The 27,854-nt window shown below is 37.4% G+C and overlaps 1 protein-coding gene across 3 annotated transcripts; it reads left to right on the top strand.

Annotated features, from left to right (window-relative positions):
- The first annotated feature begins 196 nt into the window (after positions 1–196).
- LOC149578691 (ferredoxin--NADP reductase, embryo isozyme, chloroplastic-like) lies at positions 197–27,639 on the top strand. 3 transcript variants are annotated; one of them, XM_089831122.1, is made up of 6 exons: positions 197–544; positions 722–790; positions 915–1,235; positions 1,339–1,558; positions 1,657–2,198; positions 27,411–27,639. In XM_089831122.1, exons 1-5 carry the CDS (start codon positions 521–523, stop codon positions 2,154–2,156), a joined length of 1,134 nt encoding a protein of 377 aa, XP_089687248.1. In that variant the 5' UTR covers positions 197–520; the 3' UTR covers positions 2,157–2,198; positions 27,411–27,639. The 3 variants fall into 3 exon arrangements, with proteins under 3 accessions (XP_089687248.1, XP_089687242.1, XP_089687236.1); XM_089831116.1 differs by lacking the exon at positions 27,411–27,639 and adding an exon at positions 2,336–2,620; XM_089831110.1 differs by lacking the exon at positions 27,411–27,639 and having other exon boundaries at positions 1,657–2,620.
- The last annotated feature ends 215 nt before the right edge of the window (positions 27,640–27,854 follow it).

The following is a 27,854-nucleotide window of genomic DNA, read 5'->3' on the forward strand; positions in this document are numbered from 1 at the left end:
TTTTTAATTTAACATTTAAATATTATATATTGTATAAAAGTTCTTTATTTTATATAATAATATGGTCAAAAGAAGCCTTAAAAAGTTTAAAATATTCCCACAGACTATCTTAACTCTTATGATTTTGGGAATCTTTGGCGATACCCCATATTGTCATGTTTAGTGTTAGAAGGTCAAAATCTTCAATATCCATTGGAGGATTCCTTACATTTGTCTTCTTCCCCTACCTACCTATGAAATATGAACGTGCCCTTCAGCGCAATTAGGCAGGCAATTGCCCTTTATTTTGCAAAATCTTTCATTATTAAATTAAATAGTCTATGTTGGGGGGCAGTTGTGGCTTTTCATCGACTGAAAGGGAAGATTCCTTCAATATGGCTGCTTGAGCATGCGAAAGATTGTTTTTAAGCTCTAATTAGATATTTATAATCTTACTCTGAAGGTGATCCTAAAAGTGGGTGCGCCTTTAGAACTGAAATTTGATTTGCCGATCAGGTCATTGATTTGATTTCTGAGAGGAATGGCTCATTCTCTTGTGATCAAGGTCAGTTTTATCAGTTATAGTTCTTGGAAAATGTTGTTTTGTAATTGTTTCTGGTTGTCTTGAGAATTTGTGTTGGAATTTTTATATGGAAGCTGGTAATTTAGAAACTAGCAAAATCCTACAAGGTCTTTTCCCCTTTTAGCGTAATCCTCATTTTGTTTTTGAAATGACACGCAGGATGCCTTCTGTAAGTCTCATCTGATCTCTTCATCCAATGACAAGCCTCTTAGTAGCTGTAAATTTCAGGTGAGTAGATTAACTGGCCTGCTTCGTTTGGGCGTACCATTTATAATATCCGATTACCAACATTTAAATCTCTTAGTCTGATGAATTTCGTTGTACATGTCTTTCTGTTCTTTGTTTTCTTAAGCACTCAACTCTGCAATTGACTCCTTCAGTACGGACAATCCGGCCCTCTAAGAAACTATGTCTTAAGAGCCAGTTGAAAGTATGCATGACAGTGCAACAGGCGAGTGCAAAGTCGAAGGTTTCGGTTGTCCCCGTGACACTGGATGATGCAAAGGGGCCTCCTTTGAATTTATACAAACCTAAAGAGCCATATACGGCAACTATTGTCTCCGTGGAAAGGCTTGTTGGTCCAAAAGCCCCCGGAGAGACTTGTCATATTGTAATTGGTCATGAAGGAAATGTGCCGTATTGGGAAGGCCAGAGCTATGGTGTCATACCTCCTGTAAGGATGTGATTTCTGCATCTCTCGTGCATTTTCCTGTTTTCTTTTGCTATGCACAAGCATTTTGATTTTTTTTGTTAATAATAAAATTTGGTTTGTATAGGGCGAGAACCCTAAAAAACCTGGCACCCCTCATACTGTTCGCCTTTATTCCATTGCTTCCACAAGATATGGAGATTCTTTTGATGGGAAAACAGCAAGCTTGTGTGTTAGAAGAGCTGTTTACTATGACCCCGAGACCGGGAAGGAGGATCCTTCAAAGAATGGTGTTTGCAGCAATTATCTCTGTGATAGCAAACCGGGAGACAAGGTCCAGATTACAGGTAGATATCCTAATCATTTCCAGATTCAATTTTCTCTTGTATCAGATCAAAGCAACATCAAAACCTTCTGAAATTCACAATCTTATTCTTGTTTATAGGTCCATCCGGTAAAGTGATGCTGTTACCTGAAAATGATCCCAGTGCGACACATATCATGATAGCCACTGGTACTGGAATAGCTCCATTTAGGGGATACCTACGGAGAATGTTTATGGAAGACGTTTCTTCCTTCAAATTTAGAGGTCTTGCATGGCTTTTCTTAGGTGTTGCCAACACCGATAGTCTTCTTTACCATGACGAGTTCACAGAGTACTTGAAGCAGTACCCTGACAACTTTAGATATGATACTGCATTGAGCAGGGAACATAAGAACAAGAAAGGTGGCAAGATGTATGTGCAAGATAAAATTGAAGAGTACAGTGATGAAATTTTCCAGCTTCTTGACAAGGGTGCTCATATTTATTTCTGTGGACTAAAGGGCATGATGCCTGGAATTCAAGACACCTTGAGACGGGTTGCAGAGGAAAGAGGAGAGGATTGGGATCAGAGATTTTCACAGCTTAAGAAGAATAAGCAGTGGCATATGGAAGTTTATTAGTCATGCCTTTAGAACTTTTCTTTATCCTTCTCAGGCCCACAGGTAATCTTTATTAATTCCTTGACTTAATTAGTAGTTGGAGAATTCAAGAATTCGCCCTTTGGCCAGTCCATTTAAACACAAAGCCTACATGGCTTTTTTATTTTGTTATGTTGAACTTATGGATACTCTGTCACTAGATGCAGGCCTTCTTACTGTAAAGGCTGTCTCCTCTATTCTTTCCACTCTTCAGTGCTTCACTTCTGATTACAAATGTTGTGAAGTTGAAAATGGAAGAAGAGTAGAAAATTCAAAATAATGATGTTATTGTGTTGTGTTCTTCAATCCTGGTAACAGAGATTTTTGTTATATCCATATTTGCCCATTTTCCATGTAAGGCACCTTATCAGTTTATGGCTGAAGCCTTCAACAAGTGGCTTTTGCCATTTTTGTGGATGAATAAATCAATATTTTAATACGACCAATGGAGGTCTTGATTCACATATACTGCATGCATTGTAACAAGAAAATAGCTTTATGGTTTCTCGAGTCCACACCCACCATGAACAATATAATGGTATCTTCTGCATGGTAATTGTCAAAAATGCATGTGAGACAACTTTTGTGAGAAAAAATTAAAGCCAGAAGAGCTTCATATAATCAGTTTTTGACTTTGATGGACAGAAAAGTGTAGCATTTGCATGCGTCACACATGTATCATGAAGAATTAAAATCTTATAGGAGTCCAATACTGTTAAGGAGATTCATTCTACTTTCCAAATTTAAACTTTAGAAACTAGTTAAATGTGTGATTTGAATGTTTGGTATCTCACATTTGATTTCTCTATGGGGATAGAGATTAGAAATCAATATGATATAAATGTTCACAGCTATCTGGTGCTGTCAACCCTCCTTTTCCAGGCAAAAACGAGCTTGCTTTATACTATCTTTGCTATCTATACTGGTAGAGATTAAATTTATGGCCATTGGTGATAGCCGCTGCTTGCTACCAGTTAGATCAAATCTAGATGGAAATATATTTTATTATGTTTTTTTCCTGCCATTAAAGTGTCTGGTTATCTATCTTTGCGATGTCCTTCCACTGTTACTGTTTTGCAAGTTACTTTGAATTAATAATTTTTTGCTCACCCTATTTTTTCAGTTCCTATCTTCTAAGATCTTTTCACCTGGTTTGAATGAGCATGGATTTAAATTTGAAATTACCAATCAATAAAATAAAAATTTAGTGGTTCTTAAAATATTCTAAGAAGCTTATCATGAAAGTTAACAGTACACACGCATGCATAGTTATGTTTTTTGGTGAAAGGTATTTGCAAGATAAAAATAAATTTGTTTTATGTTGAGTAATGCACAAAAGCATATTTGCCAGGTATGCCAAAGTTTAATAAAAAGTTACATATGCATCCTTGGTATGATTGTGATTTTGAGATTCATGATGCAATTACAGCTTGTTCCTTGTTAAGAATTTAATCATCATGAATTACCTTACTGCTTCGTTTGTACAGAAAGTTTGATAATAGGTGGCTGGATTGGTGGATATTTCTGGTTATTTTATTGTGGCGTTTGTTGTCAATTCTTTTGAGTGAACTAAACTTCTATATTACGTGAAGTTGTGTGTTTCATCCATATTCCACTTTATAATTCTTTTATATTTTCATATTTCCCTTCTTGCGAAACTAATTATCTTTTGCGCACTAACTGTGCACTGAAGTTTTTAGTGAACTGACCCTTATGCAACAAATGCTAAATAGTCTTGAAGGAAGGATTCAAGGAATCTGAATGTGGTAGGGATGTGATCTCATAAAACTGCACTAGATCTGATCACTTAGAAGAAGAGGAAGCTTTGGATTATTTTGAGAAGGATGGCGGGTAGTAGAGGATTTGAGGAAGCCATTCGCTAACATTTGTTTTTGTAAAATTAACGGCTAAGGGAAGCAATTTTTGTGAAGATGGATTCAATCACTTGACAACTGACCTTACTATTATATGTCTTATCGATTCCTTTTAGTGGAGAGACATGGTAAAATTGCATCCATAATTTCATTGAATTCTTGAACCAAGGCTGGTCTCCATTGGCTTGAAGCTGGTTTCTGATAATAAGCAGCAAAAGTTGGAAAGAAGAAAGGAGGAAAGTGTGACCGAGTAGAGAGAAACAAACTGGTGAAGAATAGAAGAGGATACACCTTCAATTGTTCGTTTAGTTTTGAGGTATATTTTTGAGTGAAAGCCTTGTTTCCTTGCTATATGCATATGTTTATTGTCAAGAGTGGCTTTTTGTTGTCTACTCCTCTATTGGGTTTTTCTTGTGTGTGAAAGTTTGCCAAGAGAAAGGGAGAGGATATGAATATTGATCTAATGTAATTGGTTTACATGTAAGGATATGATATGCATATTTGAGTCCTCTACTCAGTTTGGGAAAGGGTAAAACCAAATCAAGAATTGAGCAGTCCTTGTTACACTAGGATCTACAAGGTAAAGGTAAAACTAGATAGAACTTATGGCCCAAGTTACTGATTTGAATTTGGGCTCAGGTTCAAGGTTTGTTTTGTGGTCAAACATTTATTTGGGGTTGGGTTTGTTTTGTGTTCGTCCATAACAAAGGATATTAAGATGGAAGGGAGGTAGGGCTCATCTTGGGCTCCATTGTCTCTAAGTTGATTTCTGGTAGTAACCAGAAAAAGTTGGAAAGAAGAAAAGTAAGGAAAATGTGATCAAGTAGAGGGACAAACTAGTGAAAAATGGGAGAGACACACCTTTGATTGTGCATTTAGTTTTGAGGTACATTTTTGAGTCAAAACACTTCCTTGCTATATGCATATGCTTATTGTTAAGATTGGCTTTTTGTTGCCTACTCCTTTATTGTGCTTTTCTTATATGTGAAAGCTTGTTGAGAGAAAGGGAGAGGTGTTAATGTTTGGTAGCTTGAGTTGGATAAACCCATGAGACTACACTGAAGATATATATGTGTGTGTGTGATATATATATATATATATATATATATATATAGTTAAATAATTAATTGTTATATTAATTAAATAATAATGAATGGGACATGTCTCTCCATGTGTTTTCTACAATATTATATATATATATATATATATAGTTAAATAATTAATTGTTATATTAATTAAATAATAATGAATGGGACATGTCTCTCCATGTGTTTTCTACAATATAAGAGAGAGATTGCTGCTCTTGAAAAACATATACCGACGAGGCAATGCTAAAACATTTACAGTGATCTCGAAATCTTATTATGGTATCAGAGCCAAATTGCAAATGTATGAGGACATGTTTTGGTATTACTAGCTCCAACTTCTTTTGTTTTATCCAATATTGGTGGTGGACATTATGTTGCATGGTGGGAAGGTCTTGGCCTTGCATAGGTGCCTCAAAATGCTCAGCTTGGCGTGAGCGGCTCCTTAACAACCCAGCCGGATGACTGTTTGTTGCATCAAATGAGCATTGGTGGTTTCAAGGATTTTCAGAAAGGTGAGATATCCTCAGTTCATGAAAGTGAATCAGGTGGAGGTTATCATAGGTTTGAAGTTGTTGCGCCTCTGTGACATCCGTTTCTCCTTTAGACCCTATCACTGAGGCGTGACACCCACCTATGGAGTGGACAAGACACACGAATGAGCGTTTACAGGATAGCATATCCTTTGCAGGAGATTAAGACATAATGAAACAAAAGGGGAGATCAACGCTTAGAAGAGGAGAAAGAATAAAATAAGTAAAGATAAATCGCAGTGGGAATACAAAACGATTAAAGATATCGATGGATATAAGGAATAATAAAACATATCACAAAGCATCTATTATAGTTGGGCGTTGGAAATTAATGAGAAACAAGAAATAGTTTGATCAATACCTTCGCATACTAAGGAGACCATCGTTGACGAAGACAGAGTTAACGAAAATTCATTAATGAAAAACACATCCACGTTGTGATAGCAACTAAAAATAGGGACAAAATTCCCCATACACTGACATCAATGATATTAAAGAAGAGATCGGGACCATTCAAAGTGACCACCCTTTGATGTGTATGGTGAAGGACACTTATCATATTTATATGACATGAGGTTCTAAGGGTTCAGGCTCCAACCAATTTTGCAAGAAGTAAAAGAAATATAAGGAAAATTCACTTGACCGATATATAAGGAGATGACCTATCACCGAACCAAGAGAAAATATTATGCCCATGTGATATAATTAGGGAGGCAGTTCAAGTCAAGGTAGTTGCCAAACTAGACATGTGGTATCTTCATGGTACGAATTCTTATGAGAAAATAAGGTAATGAAAGAGTGGAGTACGGGCATACATATGGTGGTAAACATCGAGCCTGAGCAATGATAAAAAAGAGAACAAAGTATAGGTGAAGAGCTGAGGGAACTGATCAATGTGTATAAATGCACAAACTATTAAAAAGTGTGTGCATGTAAGCAAGGGAGATTATAAGATTGATGCTGCATTAGATAATGGGAAAACTAACGAGGGTGAAAGGACATCAGATCCACACATCAAAGGTGAGTTAAGGTATGCCTTATTGGTAATGAACATTTCATAAATAGTCATTTATATGTTTAATATGATATGGATATTATAATTAGAAGTATATTTGGTAACAAATTATATGAATGCATCAGTGTAGAACATTGTAAATTTATTCTCATGAGAGATGGATTCATGTTGAATCACTTCTCATGAAATATGGGTCAATGCGTTTGACTCAAAAATCACACAGTTAAATCTTGATAGCAATATCACAACATAGTAAATTTGTTAAAATAGATAAGTTATATAAATAATGTTTATTTAAGAAATGGTTGATATTTTTTGAGATCAATATAATATCTTAAGTATAAGCATGAAAAAAATTAGTATTATATATATAATTACCACATCAACAATGACAAGGACAATCAAGGATGTTGGTGTACATATAACTATTTATTATCCTTCAGTATTATTGTAGTCTCTCTCTTTTATTTTTTCATATGTACTATAAGAGCTATTTACCTTGATCTTTTCCTCCGAGTATGTTCTTTTAGGAAGAGGGAGATTAATATCAGATTCAAAGAGTTTGATACTTCTTCAAAGGTAACTTTGGATGAGAAGCTAAGATGATTGATATTTAGAGGGAGTTCAAAAGTCCATATGTGTGACTGTATGATTTTAATGGCCTACCCCTTGTGTACATCATGAGGAAGTGATGACTTTTAAATGATTATTAACCGATAGGCTATTATAGGTGGGCATTTCTCCCCAAACTTGTTCGACGCAACAATTGTCTATAGTAAACTAAGTCTTCATGATGTTAGGCACAATTTTAAAAACAAAAAATAGATACAACCATCTTATATAAACTTGCATGCATCTTTTCAACAATTGACCTAAGTCTCTAAAAGCTATTGAATTGTCTGACTTCCAAATAATATTAGCCAATCGATGTACACATACCCCTTGTGGGTAATGTTCCCGTCATAAAATAAATAATTAATCAAACCTTCATTAATGGGCCAATTGATTTAGTATATCTTAGACCCATTTTTTTTGTTTCCATAGGTAGGTGTGGCCATCAGCTATCTTTGTAAACCCTCAGAAAGTTTCCCGACAAGTATTTAAGCACAACATGTAGGTAGTAGTTGGTATGCGATTTGGTTTATTATTCTTTGTATTGCGAATTCCCGTTGGGATTCTCTGTTGTTCGCATTTCGGAAGTGAAAGATCTTCCCTACTTGGCTTTCCAGTTTTGGTGGGATTCAAACCTCACCCTATTCCATCTTTGTATTACTTGCTCGGATTTGGCAAATCCGTGCACCATCTTCTTTGTAGATTCACATATATATCTCTGGAGATTGGATTGAAACATTTGTATTGGCATTAATTGGCATATTGGCGAATATATTGCTCTAGCATCTAGTTGGTAGTTCAATCCGCACACATCGTATGCCCCTCTGCAAATTCCATGACCTAACTGCAAGCAACATAGTGTATGGCCATACCGTACGACTACCAGGCAATCCTCATCGTATGTTGCCCTTCCCCTCACCTGGCACTCACTCCATTTTTACCGTATGAACATCTCTTCCCTCCTTACTATATGAACACAACACTCTACCGTACGACTTCCTGTTGCATGTATGAAGCCACACTGTGCATTACCTCTTCACCTCCACTGTACGGACATATCCTTGCCACCTTAGGAACCTATCATTGCTGCCATCGTACAACTGAAACATTAACTCCCTAAACCAATTTCGTAACTGTACACCATTTGGTCTCACTCCGTCCTACCGTACAGTCCCTTCCAGCAACCTGTCGTGGGCGGAATTAGAGATCACAAGAGGGTAAGAGTACCACGACATCCAATACAGGGAAACAAAACATTACCGTGGTATCAGAGCCAATCATCCAGCCAACTTGTGGACAGTGAATGAGAGTTTAGAGCCGGAAGAGAAGAATATCCCATTCAGTTGATAGCATGATGGAACAAGAACCCAGTGCTATTGAACTCATGGCAATACTAAGAGATCTTTCAAGGAATCAGGCGCAGATCAATGATACTTAGCGACTTATGGAAGAAACTCTCAGGAAATTGGCAGATAATAAAATATCCGGTGAACAAAATGGTCATTGTGCGGACTCAATGTCGGGTAAGGCAAACCCTCATCCGACACACTCTCGACCTTCCATGCCTTTTTTTCCTCCACGGACAGAGGTACCACTCGGAGGAAAGCAAACAAACTTTGAGGAAGTTCAAGGATAGTTGAGAGAAGACTGGAAGAATGCAAATTTGGAGGAAGACATATCCTACAAAGATTACGCAGAACTGAGAATGACATATTCCAGAGGCGGAAATTGAGGATATTTTAACGATGATCTCAGAAGAAAGTTGAGTAAGGTAAATCTGTCACCATTTGACGGATCCAGACCATATCTGCTCAAGCATGGGTAATGAAGGCCGATACTTCTAACTTAGTCCAATGCCAGAAGAAGAAGCAATGAAATTTGCAACGCTACACTTGGAGGGAGTGGCACATGAATGGTGGCATCATGGCACCATCACACTTGGGCATGACCAAAGAAATACTTATGCAGAATTCACTGAAAGATTGATAGATCGATTTGATGGTAAAGATCCATAACTTAATTCCAAAGAATTAGCACAATTGAGGCAAACTGGATCGGTCGACTAGTACACATAGAATTTCAGAAACTCTGTTTTGGTCATGGACATTTCCGAAAGGAGACGGTGAGTGCTCTTAATGGATGGACTGACGAAACCATTAAGGGGTTGGGTAAAAGGTTTCAATCCTGCTACCCTTTCAGAGGCTGTTAAAAAGGCGTGGAGCATGGCATCATCATCATTGTCATCCTCTTGAGGTCATTCACACTCCAAACCGCTAGTATTTCGAAAGGACAAAGATAACAAACCTCTGCCGAAGAAGCCTTCGTTGGACGAAGCTACCAGACAAGAGCTACGAAGGAAGAAATTATGCTTCAGTTGTAAGGGACCATGGGAGCTTGGGCACAAATGCCTTGGTAAGGGGAAAATACACTATATTGAAGTCGTATCCGATGATGAGGATGATGAGGAGGATTCACCTATAGAAGACAACCATTCCCATGAGGACACCAAAATGTTTAATTTGAATTGTACAAAGAGAATTGCAGCATTGGTAGGACGTGAAGGAACCATCACCTTAGCCAAGAGCCTGAGGTGTACGGTATTTCATTTATGGGGAACCCTTCAAAGACAAAGGGTCATGGTGATGCTTGATAGCGGAGCCACTCTAGACTTCATAATCCAATCTTTGGTGAAATGAAGAGGTCTACCTATTGAGATGCACGTAGGATTCTAGGTCAAGGTTGCCGGAGGGACAATTCTCCCCTGTACACACGTTGTTCCCCAACTAAGTATCACCATGGCTAACCACACTGTGGCAGAGGATTTCTTTATAGTGGACTTGGATGATATGGAGGTTATTCAGGGCATATAGTGGATGGAGACACTTGACGAATACACTCAGAGCTTCAAACAAATGGACTTCACTTTTCTTGTCGATGGGAAGAAGGTTGTTCTCTATGGAATGGCCAATGAGGGACCGAAGGAAGTTTTAACATAATAGATGGAGGCAATTTTTGGCATGATGACATTGCATGGGTTGCGCATTGTTTCGTTTCGACGAAACCTATAAAAGGACAACAGACCCCTCGCTGGGATGATAACCTTCGAAATATTTTGAGAACCCATGATGAAGTTTTTATAGACATTCCTTCTGACATACCCCCCCATTGCGGGTTTGAACACACCATCGAGTTGGAAGCCAGTGCCAAACCAGTTATCGTCACGCCTTATCGTCATCCCAAGAAATTCAAAGATGAGATTGAGAAGATGATTTAGGAACTGCTCGAGAAAGGATGGATCCGTCCTAGCTCTAGTCCTTTTGCATCATCAGTGGTTTTGGTAAAAAAGGATGGGATGATGCGCATGTGTGTGGACTATCGTGCGTTGAATAAGAAGACAATAAAAGACAGATACCCTATTCCTAGGATCGATGAATTGTTGGATGAGTTGCATGGGGCAATTTATTTTTCTAAAATAGATCTTCATTTCGGGTACCATTAGATCCGCATGCAGGAAGAAGACGCGGAGAAGACGACTTTCCGCTATCACTATGGGCATTATGAGTTCCTGGTCATGCCATTCAGATTAATGAATGCACCAACTATTTTTCAGTCTTGCATGAATCGCATTTTCAACAAACAACTGCGTAAGTATTTGTTGGTATTCTTTGATGATATCCTTATTTACAACAAAACTAGGGAAGAACACCTGAAACACTTGAATGAAGTCCTAGGGATCATGAAGGCTCAGTCCTTGTTCGCTAAGAAATTCAAATGTTAATTTAGAATGATAGAAATATTATACTTAGGGCACGTTGTTAGCAAATATGGAGTGCAGGTCCACCAAGAGCAGATTCAAGCAATCCTAGATTGGCCCCCACCAAAATTGCTTATTTACAACAAAACTAGGGAAGAACACCTGAAACACTTGAATAAAGTCCTAGGGATCATGAAGGCTCAGTCCTTGTTCGTTAAGCAATTCAAGTGTTAATTTAGAATGACAAAAATATTATACTTAGGGCACGTTGTTAGCAAATATGGATTGTAGGTCCACCAAGAGAAGATTCAAGCGATCTTGGATTGGCCCCCACCAAAATTGCTTTTTGAGTTGCGAGGGTTCTTAGGTCTGTGCCGTTACTACTAGAGGTTTGTAAGCGGGTTCTCTTAACTCAGTGCACCATTAACAGATTTAACTAAGAAAGGCTCCTTCCAATGGAATGAAAGAGCGAAATGCACTTTTGATAAGTTAAAAGAAGCGATGTTAGCCATTTATGACAAAGAGATGTTAGTCATCATGCATGCACTAACCAAATTCCGACAGTATCTAGTAGGTGCCAAGTTTATTGTTCGTACCAATCATAATAGTTTGAGATATTTTCTGGAGCAACGAGATCTAAACGAAAGGCAACAAAAATGGGTAAGTGAGATTCAATCTTTTGATTTCGACATTTGAATATGTGAAGGGGAAGAACAATGTGGTTGCAAATGCCTTGTCAAGAAAAGCTGCCATCTGTTTACTATCTCAGATCTTAGCTGACTAGAAAGCACACTTATTGGTGGAATATTCCAAAAACACATTTGCATGTAAGCTAATGGACGACGACACTCAGGATGACCGATACAAGGTGGTGGATGACATCATTTACTATAAGGATCGGATATACTTGGTGCCTGAATCCAAGTTGAAGCAGAAAATCTTGAAGGAAATACATGACTCACGCTTGGTCGGGCACCCAAGGTTTCTCAAAACCTATAGACAACTCAGGGAGAGGTTTTCATGGATGGGACTTAAAGGAGATGTATTGCAGTGTGTACGGGAATGTGGAGTCTGCCAACAAAACAAATCCGAACACACTTTACCTGCTGGGTTACTGCAGCCCTTACCTATACTAGAATGGAAGTGAGAAAGCATCTCTATGGACTTCATCACCGGACTCACTAAAGTAAATGGGAAGGATTGTATCTTTGTGTTAGTGGACAAGCTGATGAAGTATGCACACTTCTTCGCCATTTCCTCAAACTTTCAGGTTGCGCAGGTAGCAAACCTATTTTTTAGAGAAGTTTTTTCATCTGTACAGGTTACTCTGAAACATTGTCAGTGACAGAGATGGGTAGTTTATCAGTATTTTCTGGACATAATTGTTTCGGTTGGCAAGAACAAAATTGTCGCAAAGTACGAGCTACCACCCTCAAACAGACGGACAAACGGAGATTGTGAACAAGTGGCTAGAAGGCTACCTTCGGAACTACGTTTTGGCACAACGGGCATGGGTCAAATGGATGCATTCGGGGGAATACTATTACAATACCACTTATTGCATGTTCGTCGGGATGGTACCCTTCAAAGCACTATATGAGTATAAATCCCTTTTATTCATCGACATGGTGTTGGGTTATAGGTGCACACCAAAGGTGAGGGATTGGATTCAGGAAAGGCAAGACATCCTGAGATACTTGAAAGAGAACTTACAAAGGGCACAAAATCAACAAAAGATGTACATCGATAGACATCGAATCGAGAGAAGTTTTGGAGTAAGAGACTTGGTCTATCTCAGACTCGAGCCATACATGCAATCCTCATTGAAGGCAAAAGGGAAAGAAAAATTGAAGCCACAGTTTTATGGCCCTTATTGTGTAGCTCGTCACATCGTTGAAGTCGCCTATGAGCTGGAACTTCTAGAAGGAAGCCACATTCATAACGTTTTTCATGTCTTGTGCCTGAAGAAAGCTGTGGGATAGAACATCACGACAACTGTAGAGCTCAATGAGGAAGGGAAGCTCATATTGGAACGAACTAAGATCATTGATGTACGTGAGAAGACCTTGCGGAACCATATTTTGAAGGAATAATTGGTATGCTAGAAACACTTACCGTTGAACGACATGACTTGGGAAGGTGAACACATTTTGTAGTGTCGGGCATTGCATTTGCTTCAGGACAAGCAAGGTTTGGGATGGGAGGACTGTAATGTTCCTGTCATAAAATAAATAATTAGTCAAACCTTCATTAATGGGCTGATTGATTTAGTATATCTTGGACCCATTTTTATTGTTTCTGTAGGTAGGTGTGGCCGATGGCTATCTTTGTAAACCCTTGGAAAATTTTCCAATAGGTATTTAAGCATGGCATGTAGGTAGTAGTTGGTATGCGATTTGGTTTATTATTCTTTGTACTGCGAATTCCCGTTGGGATTCTCTATTGTTCGCCATTTCAAAAGTGAAAGATCTTCCCTATTTGGCTTTTCGGTTTTGGTGGGATTCAAATCTGACCCTATTCCGTCTCTGTATTACTTGCTCAGATTTGGCAAATCCATTCACTATCTTGTTTGCAAATTCACATAGATATCTCTAGAGATTGGATTGAAACATGTGTATTGGCGTTAATTGGCATATTGGCAAATATATTGTTCTAGCATCTAGTTGGTAGCTCAATCCACACACATCATACGCCCCTCTGCAAATTCTACGACTTAACTGCAAGCAACACAGTGTACGGCCATACTGTACGGCTACTAGGTAATCCTCACCGTACGTTGCTCTTCCCCTCATTTGGCACTCACTCCATTTTTACCGTATGGATATCTTCCCTCCTCACCGTACAAATACAACACTCTACCGTACAACTTCCTGTTACATGTACGTAGTCACACTGTACGCCACCTCTCCACCTCCACCCTACGGACCTATCCTTGCCACCGTACAGACTCATCCTTGCTGCCATCGTATGACTAAAACATTAACTCCCTAAACCAATTTCCTAACTATACGCCATCTGGTCGCACTCCATCCTACTGTACGGTCCCTTCCAGCAACCTGTCGTGGGCGGAATTAGAGATCAGAAGAGGGTAAGAGTACCACGACATCCAATACAGGGAAACAAAACATTACATTGTGTACATCGTGAGGAAGTGATGACTTCCGAATAATTATTAGCCAATAGGCTATTATAGGTGGGCATTTCACCCCAAACCTGTCCCATATGTTATGTCTATTTTCATAGTAACTTCCAAATGGTAATCACTTGTATTAGCAAAAGTAATTGGAACGTGACAATCTTACAATAACTTAAATCATGATAAATTAGATCTTGTAAATCAACAACTAAGTGTTAGATGTCATTCATTTTATGATCTATGAGTTGTTTGTATAGGTATATGATAGATATTTGGTGAATATCATATGTTGATATTTTGCAGGCCATTACCTTATTGAGTACTTGGTGAATATCATGTGTTGATATTCTGCATGCCATTACTCAAAGTATTTGGTGAATATCATATGTTGATATTCTAGAGGCCAATACTCATGATATCGAAGGTGATATCAAAGTGGTGGATATCTTTTGATCAAAGATATCACTTAAATTTTGCCATTTCGTATATTACCAATGGCATAATATCTCTGTGCTTATTCTCCCTAGCTAAGAGGAAGTTAAATAAATCCATAAGACTAAATTGAAGATATCTATATTATATATGTGAGATATAATATATACATATAGTTAAATAATTAATTGTTATATTAATTAAATAATAATGAATAGACATTGGCCACGAAGAGACATGTCTCTCCATGTGTTTTCCACAATATAAGAGGGAGATTGCCGCTCTTGGAAAACATATACCGAAGAGGCAATGTTAACATATTTGCAGTGATCCATAAACCTTAACAAGAGGGAATGAATGTTGAGTCAATTTATATTGGTTTACATGTAAGTTTATGATATGAATGTTTTAGTCCTCTTACTGAGTTTGCAAAACCAAACCACAATTTGAGCATATTGCTCGTTGTTATACTTTGAATCTACAAGGTAGGGGTAATACTAGATAGAGCTTATGGCTTTGGGTTCAAGTTCGAGGTTTAGTTTGCAGTCAAATTTTTTGTTGGGGTTGGGTTTGTGCATACAAAAAATATAAAAAGTAGAAATACAGACACATTTGCAATAGCGATTAAGTTGAAAGTACACCACCATATTAATATACAAATATTAGTCAAACTTGAATATTGTGATATATTTAAGTCAAAAACTAATATGTCTAGTATCATCAATCGACCATCATTGATCAATATCATATGGATTGTCAAAAGTATCATCAACATCCATATTAGATAATGTATGTCTTGGTAAAAATGGAAGAACCACAAATGGTGCCACTAGCACTGACACTGGCATTAGCACTCCCACTAGCACTTTTATGCTCATTAGTTGGCTTATAATCATTGTTAACATCATGTGCAACAAAGTGGGCAATGAAAGCATCTAAGTCAAAATGCCTTGGCTCACTATCTTACTTTCTTGTGTCCCCTTCTTTGTAGTCACATTGTTCGTATATAAGGTGTAATACCCTGCCTGAGAATCCTTGGAACAAGGATAAACATGCAACAAACAATTTTTTTGATATAAAAAAGTTACCTACAACATTGTAGAGTAACCAAGTGCAACCAAAAGCATCAACAAAATAAGAACTCATGGAACATGGCATCACTCCATGCTCTCAAACACAAGCGAAAGTCTTCCTAACACTTCCACAAATTCCCAAGCCACACACGTTATTGAGATCATTTCATGAGAGTTAGATAACAATCAAGAATCATAAGAGTGAGATTCTTCACTACAATTCCAAGCGAGGTGTTCATTTTAAACCCAAAGTACAATTCCTACAATGGTTAATCATACAGGTGCATTTACCAATCTGTCTATAAAACAAAACATAAGTAACACATGAAGACACTTCACCTGCAATTATAAGTTGTTTTGTTTTGTATAGGGTGACCTCATCTCCTAAAGGGTACCTAAAGCACTAATTAGTTTTCCCTGATCATGGGCTGAAGTTTCCTAAATTAGGAAGTGACAAAGCCAACAGATTATTGTATGAGCAAAAAATAGGCCTAGTACAACATAGGAGTGGGCCTTGTATGACAAAAGCTCCTGAGTTATATGACAAAACACTTCTCGCACAATAGAGTATCCTAGGTCGTACAATAGAACACTTCTAATACGATAGAATCCTATTTGCATGACAATTCATTGATTAGTGTATAAGATTGGTAGTGTATGAAATGAAAAGAATCTAACTCCACATCTGGGAGTACTAGATATACAAATATCGAGGTGCTAATCATTCGATTGCATCATAAACATATATATACAACATAAATCTACAAGACTAAATCAACATCAAAATGCATGTAGTAAGAAAGTTGAGTACACAAGCTCCAACCCTGTAGATGAGGAAGCCTGTCACTAGTAGTGGTATAGTCAAGCAATGCCTCCCTACCATATGATATATGCATGCCCAACCCATCATGTTCGTAGAGATAGTAACCTGACCATAGTCGAAGAGAACACTCAAGTGAGGGCTACACACACACCATACAATATGTAAGACCCAAAGGTGACACAACACCCAAGGTGACACAACACCCAAGGTGACAAGAGCATACAAAGCAAGGAGAGGTTAGTCAGGAATGGAGTGTCATCACACGACATCATGAGCTCCGTGTAGCTTGGAGCTATCCTTTTCTCATTAAGGATGCTCTACTACACTACATCAACATTTGTAGATGGCAAGGCTAATCAGTACCATATCTACGTCTTTAAATGATGACAAGGTACTAGGCCAATCAACGTCCATAGATGACAACAAGACATACCATATGTCCTTAAATGACAAAAAGGTAGTCTTAAGACACCAAACTAATCTTATATTAAGTTTACTCAATTAGTTATTTATGGTTGTCAGTTGCTTTTTAAGAACTCAAGCAAGGTTATGTTGGAGCCCCTTTTTTCTCGAGTACACATTGAAGAGCCACTCCATCCCAGGCACTTGTAGGCATGCCTTTGGTACCCAACGTTATAAATTTTCAAAATCAAGCTCCAAGAGGAAATCTTCTCAATTTCTTTCAGCATATTACATTGGTTTTAGGCTAATAATCAGTTTGGGAAGTTTTGTGAAGAAGATGCATTAGAGGAGATAACTGAACTTGAACCCCGAACCTCAAGTTCAAGGTCCACAGTTCAGTGTTCAAATGCTCCACGGTCCAGAGTTCGAATGCTCCAAACTCAAAATTAAAGATCGAGTTCAAAATGCAGTTCTTAAGTTTCAAGGTCCTCCACATCCAGACTTTTACACGTACTGCAAGCATTTGCAAATTTTATAGATAAGAAAGAGAAGACAATAATGCTAGTAAAGAAGATAAAAATGACTATTCAAGAATTGAAGAGAGAGTTATCCCAATCTGAATACTGCTCTACTAATCAAGTGACTGCAGTTGACGGAAAATGGTTATAAAACTTCTGAGCGAGCTTGTGATTAGCATGCCCAGAGAAATAGATTTTAAATAATTTGTTTTCACAATAAATGAAAATGATAGGCACATACCAGAAGGACGGTGCATTGATATATTTTCGGCTGTGGTCAATTTTTTTTCTTGTGCCCTTAACATATTAAGGAAATCGGGGCAAGATATTTTATTCCATAACATTCTTATAAGTGTGGATACCAGCAAATTTATATGTGGCACAATCTACAGGTAACCTGCAAGAAATGTTGCTTTAATACACTTAACCGCTACTACATACTCAAAGCTAGCTGCGGGTGCAATGGTGGAAACACTTGTTAGCATGAAGGAAGTCACGGGTTCAAGACCCGCTTCCGACCAACTTCATCTGTTATCTTTTGTGCAAACAGGCAGGTGTTATTCTTGATGTATCACTATTTTGCAGCAACAGAGATTTATAATGCAACTTATGTATTTATTGCTGCATATGTCTGGATGACGGGGTTTGTGCATTTTTCTTATTGTTATGTGAGTAAAGATTTCAGCCTTGCACAGTTTGTACAGATGATGGCGTGCCTCAACTTTCTTGTTATATTTGCTGCATATGATGACTACATGCAATATTATATATGTCCAATGCACATGCTTTTTTGAGATCTCATCTGGAGTCTCTTTACATTTGTTTTGGGATGTTCTGGTCCAAATCCAAAGAAGCCACAGTATCCATGCTTGCATGAGTGGCAATTCGGGTCGGGCCTTGATCCTTATATCTGGATCATTGGAATGATTTATGCTTACTATCATCCTACAGTTGAAAGATGGATGGAGAAATTATAGGAAATAGAAGTAAAGATGAGACTGATCATCAAAGCGGGTCGTATGACAACTTGTTTAGTGGTTGGATATTTGTAGTATGGACATGTATATAAATTGGACAAGGCTACATACATAAATAATATGCAGCTGCAGTAAGAGGCTTGGATGCAAGTATCATGGTGAATTATATTAGCTAAAAATATTTTCCATTACAGCTTTGATGTTAGAAACTTATGAAAAACTGTGCTGTGAATTATTTTAGTGGGAATATGAAGACTCGAAGATATTAATTCCCCAATTAAAAGAGACAATTGGGAATTTGTAATAAAAAGGAGAAGAAACGAAGAGGAGAGGAGATGAATATCTTGTCTGTCTTTATTAAACATATTTTCTATGCAGAACTGCAGGGATCGACAATTTTGGGTGCTGAGCTTTCCCCTGTGGCGGAGACCACCGAGTGTGACTCGAAGTGCACATTTAAAATTGTTGTTGATATATTTATCCCAAAATGGTTTTGCTGTGTAATGAATAAATAGAGTGTGGGGAAGAATTAAGTGTTCGGTATTAAACTGAGTTTTGAAATCAATGTTTTTATGATATTCTGAGTAATGCCGTCTTCTCTATCTTCCTGTTTATTTGTACATTAGTAGTCTTAAATGTTTAAACATTTGCATCTGGTCTTCATGATTGTGGAGATAAAATTGCAGATTCAATAATTTGGGTTTTGTTTGATTTTTAATAGTTGTGAAGAATTTAGCACATCATATGCTTTTAAATAATTGTGGGTACTTCATGGTGATGAGAATCCATTAATGGTCTCTATTGCTCTCTGGTTAAGAGCATAACCCCGTAGTTAGGGACTTGAAACATCATTCATTGGATATCCAGAATGAGGTAGCTGTACCTCTGAAATTCAGAGGAAACTCGTTAATCTAATTATGATTTCTTCAACTGCTAATTTCGCTGGTTTCTTCGAACTGGGCAGAAGAGAGTCAAATTGATAATCAATTTGAAGAGAACAATCTGTTAACCAACAGATTTTCAGCGACTCTACTGGGGAGAGAATCAAAGTGCTGGTGCTTGGGTTTTATTCTTCGAAATCTGAAGGTGCCTCCCCGAGGATTGAGGTTGGCGAGTCTGTTTTGAAGAATCTATAAAGTTATATCTTCTGGTTTAGAACTCCAGTTTGAATTCATGGCCTTACTTGCATCCTAGCCATGGTGAGCTTGTTTTGGTCCTTTTGCTTTGCCTCATTACACAACCTTGCCTGCAGGTTTAAGAAAATATTTTCCGAAATATTCGGGAGAGAATGGTCAAGATCTGGATAGTCATATCAGAGCATTTAATGTCGCCTGTGGAGTTTTAGAAGAAAATGTTTTTCTCATACTTTTTGTTGAATCTCTCATTGGAACTGCTGCAACTTGGTTCCAGCACTTAGAAGATAGAAGCATCACCGGATGGAATGTGTTACAGGACAAATTTCTTGCAAGGTTTAAGCCAACAGTTGATGTGAGGCCCTTAGTTATGTCACTTCTTCGAAACCCAGAAGAAAGATGATGGAAAGATGAGAGATTTTATAGATCGGTTCAACCAAACATTGGCAAAGATCCCACAAGTAAGTGAGCCTAGCCAAGAAAATTTACTTTCAATATTCATTGTGGCTATGCATCTTGAAGTCAAATTCCACCTTAAGCGAAGTAAGGTATGTGATCTTGAAATTGCTAAGCAAGAGGCTATTAAAATTGAAGATGATTTATTGTTATCGAGATGGCTTGAGCAAGATAAAATTGTCATGGTTTCCAACAAAGAAAATGCAAAGAATTGTCATTCTCAGTCAAAAATACACGAACCTTCATTTTGTATAGCTGAGAATTCTGGCAATTTTTGGTCAAGAGCACTTTCAAAATGATGAAATAGGCAACTTGAATGGCTAAATCATATCACTTTTATTATGAAGATGATCCAGATTGTTCAGGGACCATGAATGAAAGTGGTGACATAAATGAAGTTGAAGAAAATCTTTTCACTTGCAACTCTGGTGTCTCTCAAAGGATTTCTGAAATTTCAAGTGTGGAAACTAATGGAAAGCCTTTATATGAAGAAAAAATGTCTACCCAAAAAGACTCTGTAGCTGATGCTGGTCAAGAATGTAACGTTTAAAAATCAGTAAGCAAATTTTTTTTTCATGAAGAACTTATTTCCCATGAACCCAGGGGCTGTTAGGATGGAGATTTAATTAATTTCGAACCAAGAAGGGATGTTACAGAAACACAATCGAAAGAGCTGGAACAGATTAAAGAAGGAATTAACTGGAGTTACAATGTATTATTTCAGCCATCCGGATTTCATGAACTTTCCCAGGGCAGAAGTAATCCTTTGTTTGAATTGCTTTATTCTGAATTCGACAAAAAGGTGTTAAAAGAAAATCAAATACATATAGAATTTAATCAAATAGAAGGAGCATACCTTCAAGCTATTGGTTCTCCAAAACAAAACTCAGAGAGTTGTTCCCATGATGAATTGTTTATGAATAGAATGATGAATCTTCCAGCCAAAGAAATTGAGAATCATAAAAAGGATGAGCCAACAAGTTTAATGATTGAAGAAGAAGACACGACTGCTTACTCGAATAATGTCGATAGTGCTGGAAATAATGGCATCTCTGACCAGCATCAAAGCAATGCATCTCTGACCAGCATCAAAGCAATGACAATCTGAAACAAAGTTTGCAGGCAGAGTTTTATCATTTTTGAGTCTTCAATAGATAATAAATTGGTGGTTGACAAAGTTGACTTTCCAGATTTGTGTCAAGAAATGAGCAACATATGTTTGGATGTACATCCAAATTCTTACCGGCTAGCAAAAGAAAAACATGAAATGACAGCTGGTTGTGTTCATAAAGCATATGATGAAGTTTGGCTCTTTGAGAAATCCTTGTATGAATTGTGCTATTGCATAAAATTTAGTTTGACACATGCAATCTTCAATTTGTCTTGAGCTCATTGGCTATCCATGGATCCACATTTCTCTTCCCAATGGGTGCATATTTCTCCCAGCCTGTCAATGGTTTTGCATGGTTCATTGGGATGCTTCCTTGAGGTAAGGGGTTCACTCCCCAATACATAATTGTGAATAAATTTTTGGCTTGCTATAGGTGATAGAAAATTTAGGTTTGCCCTTGCTGTCCTGTTACCCACCACCTGCTTGCTCATGATGCAGTGCAAGGTAGGAGTATCCCCAGAGGAGATGTCCTAGCCCCTAGCTATATAACCACACAGCGGAAACACAACAACAAGAAGCAATTACACAAGATCTGATACCAAATCACAATAATATATTCATAAAATATAACTGATTACATGCAATGTGCCGGGCTGTAAGGCCTTCCCGGTTATGGCTAGATACAAAGCAAGTAATAGTTCTGCAAGATTCCTCAAGATCCAAATCCAAACCCTAGCTAGTCCACATCCACACTCTGGTAGAAACCTCCAAGGAAGATCTCAACTTGAGCTTGCAAGCCCACCAAGCAATCCCCTTGTTTTCCAAGCCGCAGCTACTAGCCCTTCTCAAAATTCCCTCTCCCAAGCTCCTCCTCTTCTCCACAATGGATGAATAATGCCTAAAGACTCCCCCCCCAACCCCTACTTATACCAATCTAAGCCACAAGTCGGCCTAGAACACAAATTAAATACAAATATATAAATTAAATGCCACAAGTCGTCCAACAACAACAATTAAATTCCCAAAATCGATGTCTTAGTAAAATCATGATATCTCTTAGCTCCGAATGAATTAGAACTCGTGCTTCGAACCGTAGGTAGAAATCTAGGCCCTCTTCAATCCCAGAAATTTTCATCCTTAACTCATTGTGGAAAATTAGTTACATGGCCTAAAACAAACACCAAATTCCCAGACCATGCCGAGCAACCAAAGACCATGCCAAGCTCCATAGACCATGCCGGGCTCCCAAGACCATGCCGAGCTCCCAGTGTATGCCGAGCACCAGTATTCACCAAGCTACATAACCATTAACCAAAATCCCTCTCAAACATGCAGGATTGCAAGCGAACCCAAGATGCTCTTGCATCAGCTCAGCAACTCCTTGTGTTCCTGCTTATTGACTCTGCTGCCCAATGGATTAAGCATTAATCTATGCCAAAGATTCTGGAGTTCTCTGCCTTTTTGCAAGAAAAAAACATCCCCATTCAGAGCCAACCTGTTGGCGTGCCTTTGGCACCCAACTTTTAAACTTTCAAAATCAAGCTCCATGAGGAAATCTTCTCAATTTCTTTCAGCATATTACATTGGTTTTAGGCTAATAATCAGTTTGTGAAGTTTTGTGAAGAAGATGCATTCAAGGAGATAACTAAACTTGAATCCCAAACCTCAAGTTCATGGTCCACAGTTCAGTGTTCAAATGCTCCACGGTTCAGAGTTCGAATGCTCCGAACTCAAATTTAAAGATCAAGTTCAAAATGTAGTTCTTAAGTCTCAAGGCCCTGCACATCTAGAATTTTACATGCACTGCAAGCTTTTGTCAATTTTATAGATAAGAAAGAGAAGACAACAATGCTATTAAAGAAGATAAAATTGACTATTCAAGAATTGAAGAGAGAGTTAACCCCAATCTGAATACTGCTCTACTAATCAAGTGACTTCAGTTGACGGAAAATGGTTATAAAACTGCTGAGGGAGCTTGTGATTAGCGTGCCCAGAGAAATAGATTTTAAAGAATTTGTTTTCACAATAAATGAAAATGATAGGCACCTACCAAAAGGACGGTGCATTGATATAGTTTCGGCTGTGGTGAAATTGTTTTCTCATGCCCTTAACATATTAAGGAAATTGGGGCAAGATATTTATTCCACAACATTCTTATAAGTGTGGATTTAAGCAAATTTATATGTGGCACAATCTACTAGATACTCAAAGCTAGCCGTGGGTGCAATGGTGAAAACACTTGTTAGCATGAAGGAAGTCACGGTTTCAAGACCTGCTCCCAACCAACTTCATCTGTTATCTTTTGTGCGAACAGGCAGTTGTTATTCTTGATGTATCACTATTTTGCAGCAACAGAGATTTATAATGCAACTCGTGTATTTATTGCTGCATATGTCTGGATGACGGGATTTGGGCATTTTTCTTATTGTACAGATTTGTACAGATGATGTGGTGCCTTAACTTTCAGCCTTGCACGGTTTGTACAGATGATGTGGTGCCTTAACTTTCTTGTTATATTTTGCTGCATTCGATGACTACATGCAGTATTATATATGTCCAATGCACATGCTTTTTTTGATCTCATCTGGAGTCTCTTTACATTTGTTTTGGGATATTCTGGTCCAAATCCAAAGAAGCCACAGTATCCACACTTGCATGAACGACAATTCGGGTTGGATCTTGATCGCTATATCTGGATCATTGGAATGATTTATGCTTACTATCATCCTACAGTTGAAAGGTGGATGGAGAAACTAGAGGAAATAGAAGTAAAGATAAGACTGATCATCAAAGCAGGACGTGTGACAGCTTGTTTAGTGGTTGGATATTTGTAGTACGGACATGTATATAAATTGGACAAGGCTACATATGCAAATAATATACAGCTGCAGTAACAGGCTTGGATGCACGTATCGTGGTGAATTATATTAGCTAAAAATATTTCCCATCACAACTTTGATGTCACAAACTTGTGAAAAAATGTTTATTCCTTCGTGAATTATATTAATGGGAATATGAAGAGTCAAAGACAATTGGGAATTCGTAATAAAAAGGAGAAGAAACGAAGAGAAGAGGGAGATGAATAGTCTTGTGTGTCTTTATTTAACATATTTTCTATGTAGAGCTGCAGGGATTGACAATTTTGGGTACTGGGCTTCCCCCTACAGCGGAGACCATTGAGTGTGACTTGAAGTGGGCATTTAGGATTGTTGTTGATAGATTTATCCCAAAATGGTTTTGCTGTGTAAGGAATAAATAAAGGAGTGTGGGGAAGAATTAAGTGTTGATATTAAACTGAGTTTTGGAATCAATGTTTATATGATATTATGAGTAAAGTCGTCTTCTCTATCTTCATGTTTATTTGTACATTAGTAGTCTTAAATGGTGAAAGTTTAAACATTTGCATTTGGTCTTCATGGTTATGGAGATAAAATTGCAGATTCAATAATCTGGGATGTGTTTGGTTTTTCATAGCCGTGAAGAATTTAGCACATCATATGCTTTTAAATAATCGTGGGTACTTAATGGTGATGAGTATCCATTAGTGGTCTATGTTGCTCTCTGGTTAAGAGCATACCCCCATTGTTAGGGAGTTGAAACATCATTCATTGCATATTCAGAATGAGGGAGCTGTACCTCTAAAATTTAAAGGAAAATCTTTAATCTAACAATGATTTCTTTAACTGTTGGTTTCCTTGGTTTCTTCGAACTGGACAGAAGAGAGTCAAATTGATAATCAATTTGAAGAGATCAATCTGTTAACCAACAACACCTAAACCCCAAATCTCCAAATTGTATCATTTAACTCAATTGGTCCAAGACCAATAGTGCAAGTCCTGCAGGATCTCGATCTAGCACACTTAATGTGCTCATGGTGTGATCTCAACACGATCACCACACATCCCAAATGTGATCCAATCAAGCATTGGGGCGAATATCACAAAAGCAAAAGGCTGCAAAAATATGAACACAACAAACTCAATCGGGCACTTTGCTAGGAGCACGAGTTCATCCACAAATCCAAAAACCACAAGATGAAAGCATGGAATGGTTGGAATCATGAACGACAATCCAATCCAACATCAAGGATATTCTGAACAAATTTCTAGCAAAATCTAGGTGGCACGCAAAACAAGTTGGGCACCAAAAACACCCAAAATTCAAACACCCCAAAATTTAATGAAAATAAAAGCCCACTTGCATTTCATGCCCAAACTCCCAAAATTCAAATAAATTCAAGATCTAGACACACATAAAAAATCTGACACATAACAGGTAGAAAACTTCATTTTCAAACCTAAATTGCTGATTCAAGTTGAGAGACAGATTCAGGTTTGAGAATCAGATTTGTGGATTCATGAATTTTTTTCCCATTATGATTCGGGAGTATATATATTAAAAAAAAAAAGAGAAGTATATATATTTCTAAAACTAAATCATTTCATATTGTGAATCTATGATGCTTGATCATTCATCAATACCAAATGTCAAAAATAGACATTATGATTCAAAAGAAAATCATGACATTGAATTCATAAAAATACTTAGACTTGTATTTCAATAATGTTTGAAACATGATTCAATAATCATGAAAGTGTTCTCAATCATCAAATGGATTATCTAAAAAATGTGGATCATTGGGGTCTTTAGTGGCTGCAAGTAATAGATCCTCATTATCATTGAAACCTAAACCGGTTCCACTAGCAGTTTAGAGTGTTGTGTCATCCTCCTCATTATTTACATCTAGCAATGTGGCTCTAGCAATATCCTGAATCGTCATATCCATGTCAGCAAACAAAGCTTCTTTGCCCCTTCTTGTATTTTGGGTCCTTACATGATAGGAGGCGCAAGTTGTTGTGAACAAACACCGAGTCTTCTTCTTTTTTGGAGCCCAATCGGTTATGCTTCATTGAATGGATAAAGGAATATGCACTCCAATTCCACTTAGCAGCAAAAGAGCTAGCAACTTAGAGAGAAAACAAGCAAAATTAAGTGTTAAAATATACATTGCAAGTGGCCAAGAAAATAAAAGACACTTAAAAATTAAAAATTAAAAACTTACTTGTGATGGGATCTTTATGGCAAGAAGGCTGGAGGTACACATAATCTCACCCCTGGAGGTACCACCATGTCGTACCATCCATTCTGCTATGATTAGTCGCAACAACAGGATTTGCATCTTTTCTTGAGATTAATAATCCAAATTTTGTCCTAACATATGCCCCCACCTTTGGATCGCTGAGGATCCTATTTAATGCCCTCTTATACTGTAACAACCAGTCTTCCTGGGTCTTAATTAACAACTAACATTTTCAAAGAAATACAGTTATTACTTTATTTTCATAGGAAGACAGTTAAATCAGTTTCGTTCATATGAAAGAGATTGACAGTTAAAATCATTGAAATAAAATTTTTTAACTAAGAACTTAAAACACCATCAATGAATTTACTATAGAAATTAAAATCTACATACCATGGAATTTGAATCAAGAAATCATTGTAGGGATGCTTCTGCAACCACCTAGGTTAGTCCACAAATACCTCTATAACAATATCAAATAACAACTACCATCCAATACCACTATATTAGAATCAAATGACGATTACCATTAAACACCACTATGTCAGTTAGGGCATCACATACCACTGTATCAATTAGGGCTTCAGATACCACTGTATCATTTAGGGCTCCAGATACCATTGAATCAAATAGGGCTTCAGATGCCACTGTATCATTCTTTTCCTTTTGATTTTTAATTGTGGTAGTAACTTAAGATTAGAAGATATGCTCATATTCAATATTCATATAAATGAAAGACTGTAATAACAATCCATTAGATAATCCATCTCTTGCAACTTAAGTGTAAAATAACTGCAATGATGATATAACTCAATTAATCTTACCTTAGTCTTGCATATACATCATAAAAGTAAAGATACCTGTTTTCGGCAACCAATTGAATGTATAGCTTATTTTTGTTTGTTGTACATCCGACAACTTGGGGAGAGGTGAAACATTATCAGGCACTTAGCCACCCAACCTCGGACCTTAATTTATTCCCCACACAATCTCTAATGAGAAAGGCCCTCCCTACCCAGAATAGACAGGTAACATCTTGTCAACCACTGAGCATTTTGGTATGTAAACACACCACTTGACTTTATAGCAGGAGAATACAATAAACAGGATCATGCATGAGCTATTAAATATTCCTTTTAAAAATGATAAACATTGTTATGTCATAACTGATACTGTTTCATTTAAGTTATTCATCTCTGATTTCTCTTTTGCTTTCTTGCAGATTTATTCCACCTCTTCACCATTTCATGGCTATACTGCTGGTGAATCCGAGGTGTTTTTGGATGTTTATGAGCATTCTGCCCTTTTACACCTCTTCACCATTTCATGGCTACATTGCCAGTGAATCCCATGTGTTCAGATTTTCAGAGCATCCGACTCTTATTGATTCAAGAATATTGCATTCTTCTAGCATTTCACAATCTTCTTTTAAAGAAAGAGACTTGCATAAATATTTATTAGCCGACTTTAAAATTTATTGGCAAATGGATTGCTTCTAACATTTCACATTTTTGTGATTAAAAACTTACAAAAACACTCTGTATTTTAGCTTCCATTGGTTTAATACTTAATGATTCCACGACTTGGTACTTTACTATGAACCATAACAAGGTTTCCTATGATTATTCAATATCGAATATAGCTTGCAATCTATTGTTATGGAAAT

The sequence above is a fragment of the Cupressus sempervirens genome, chromosome 1 (genome assembly GCF_028749045.1).
Source record: "Cupressus sempervirens isolate cs-2001-9-10 chromosome 1, ASM2874904v1, whole genome shotgun sequence".
Taxonomy (NCBI): Eukaryota; Viridiplantae; Streptophyta; class Pinopsida; order Cupressales; family Cupressaceae; genus Cupressus; species Cupressus sempervirens.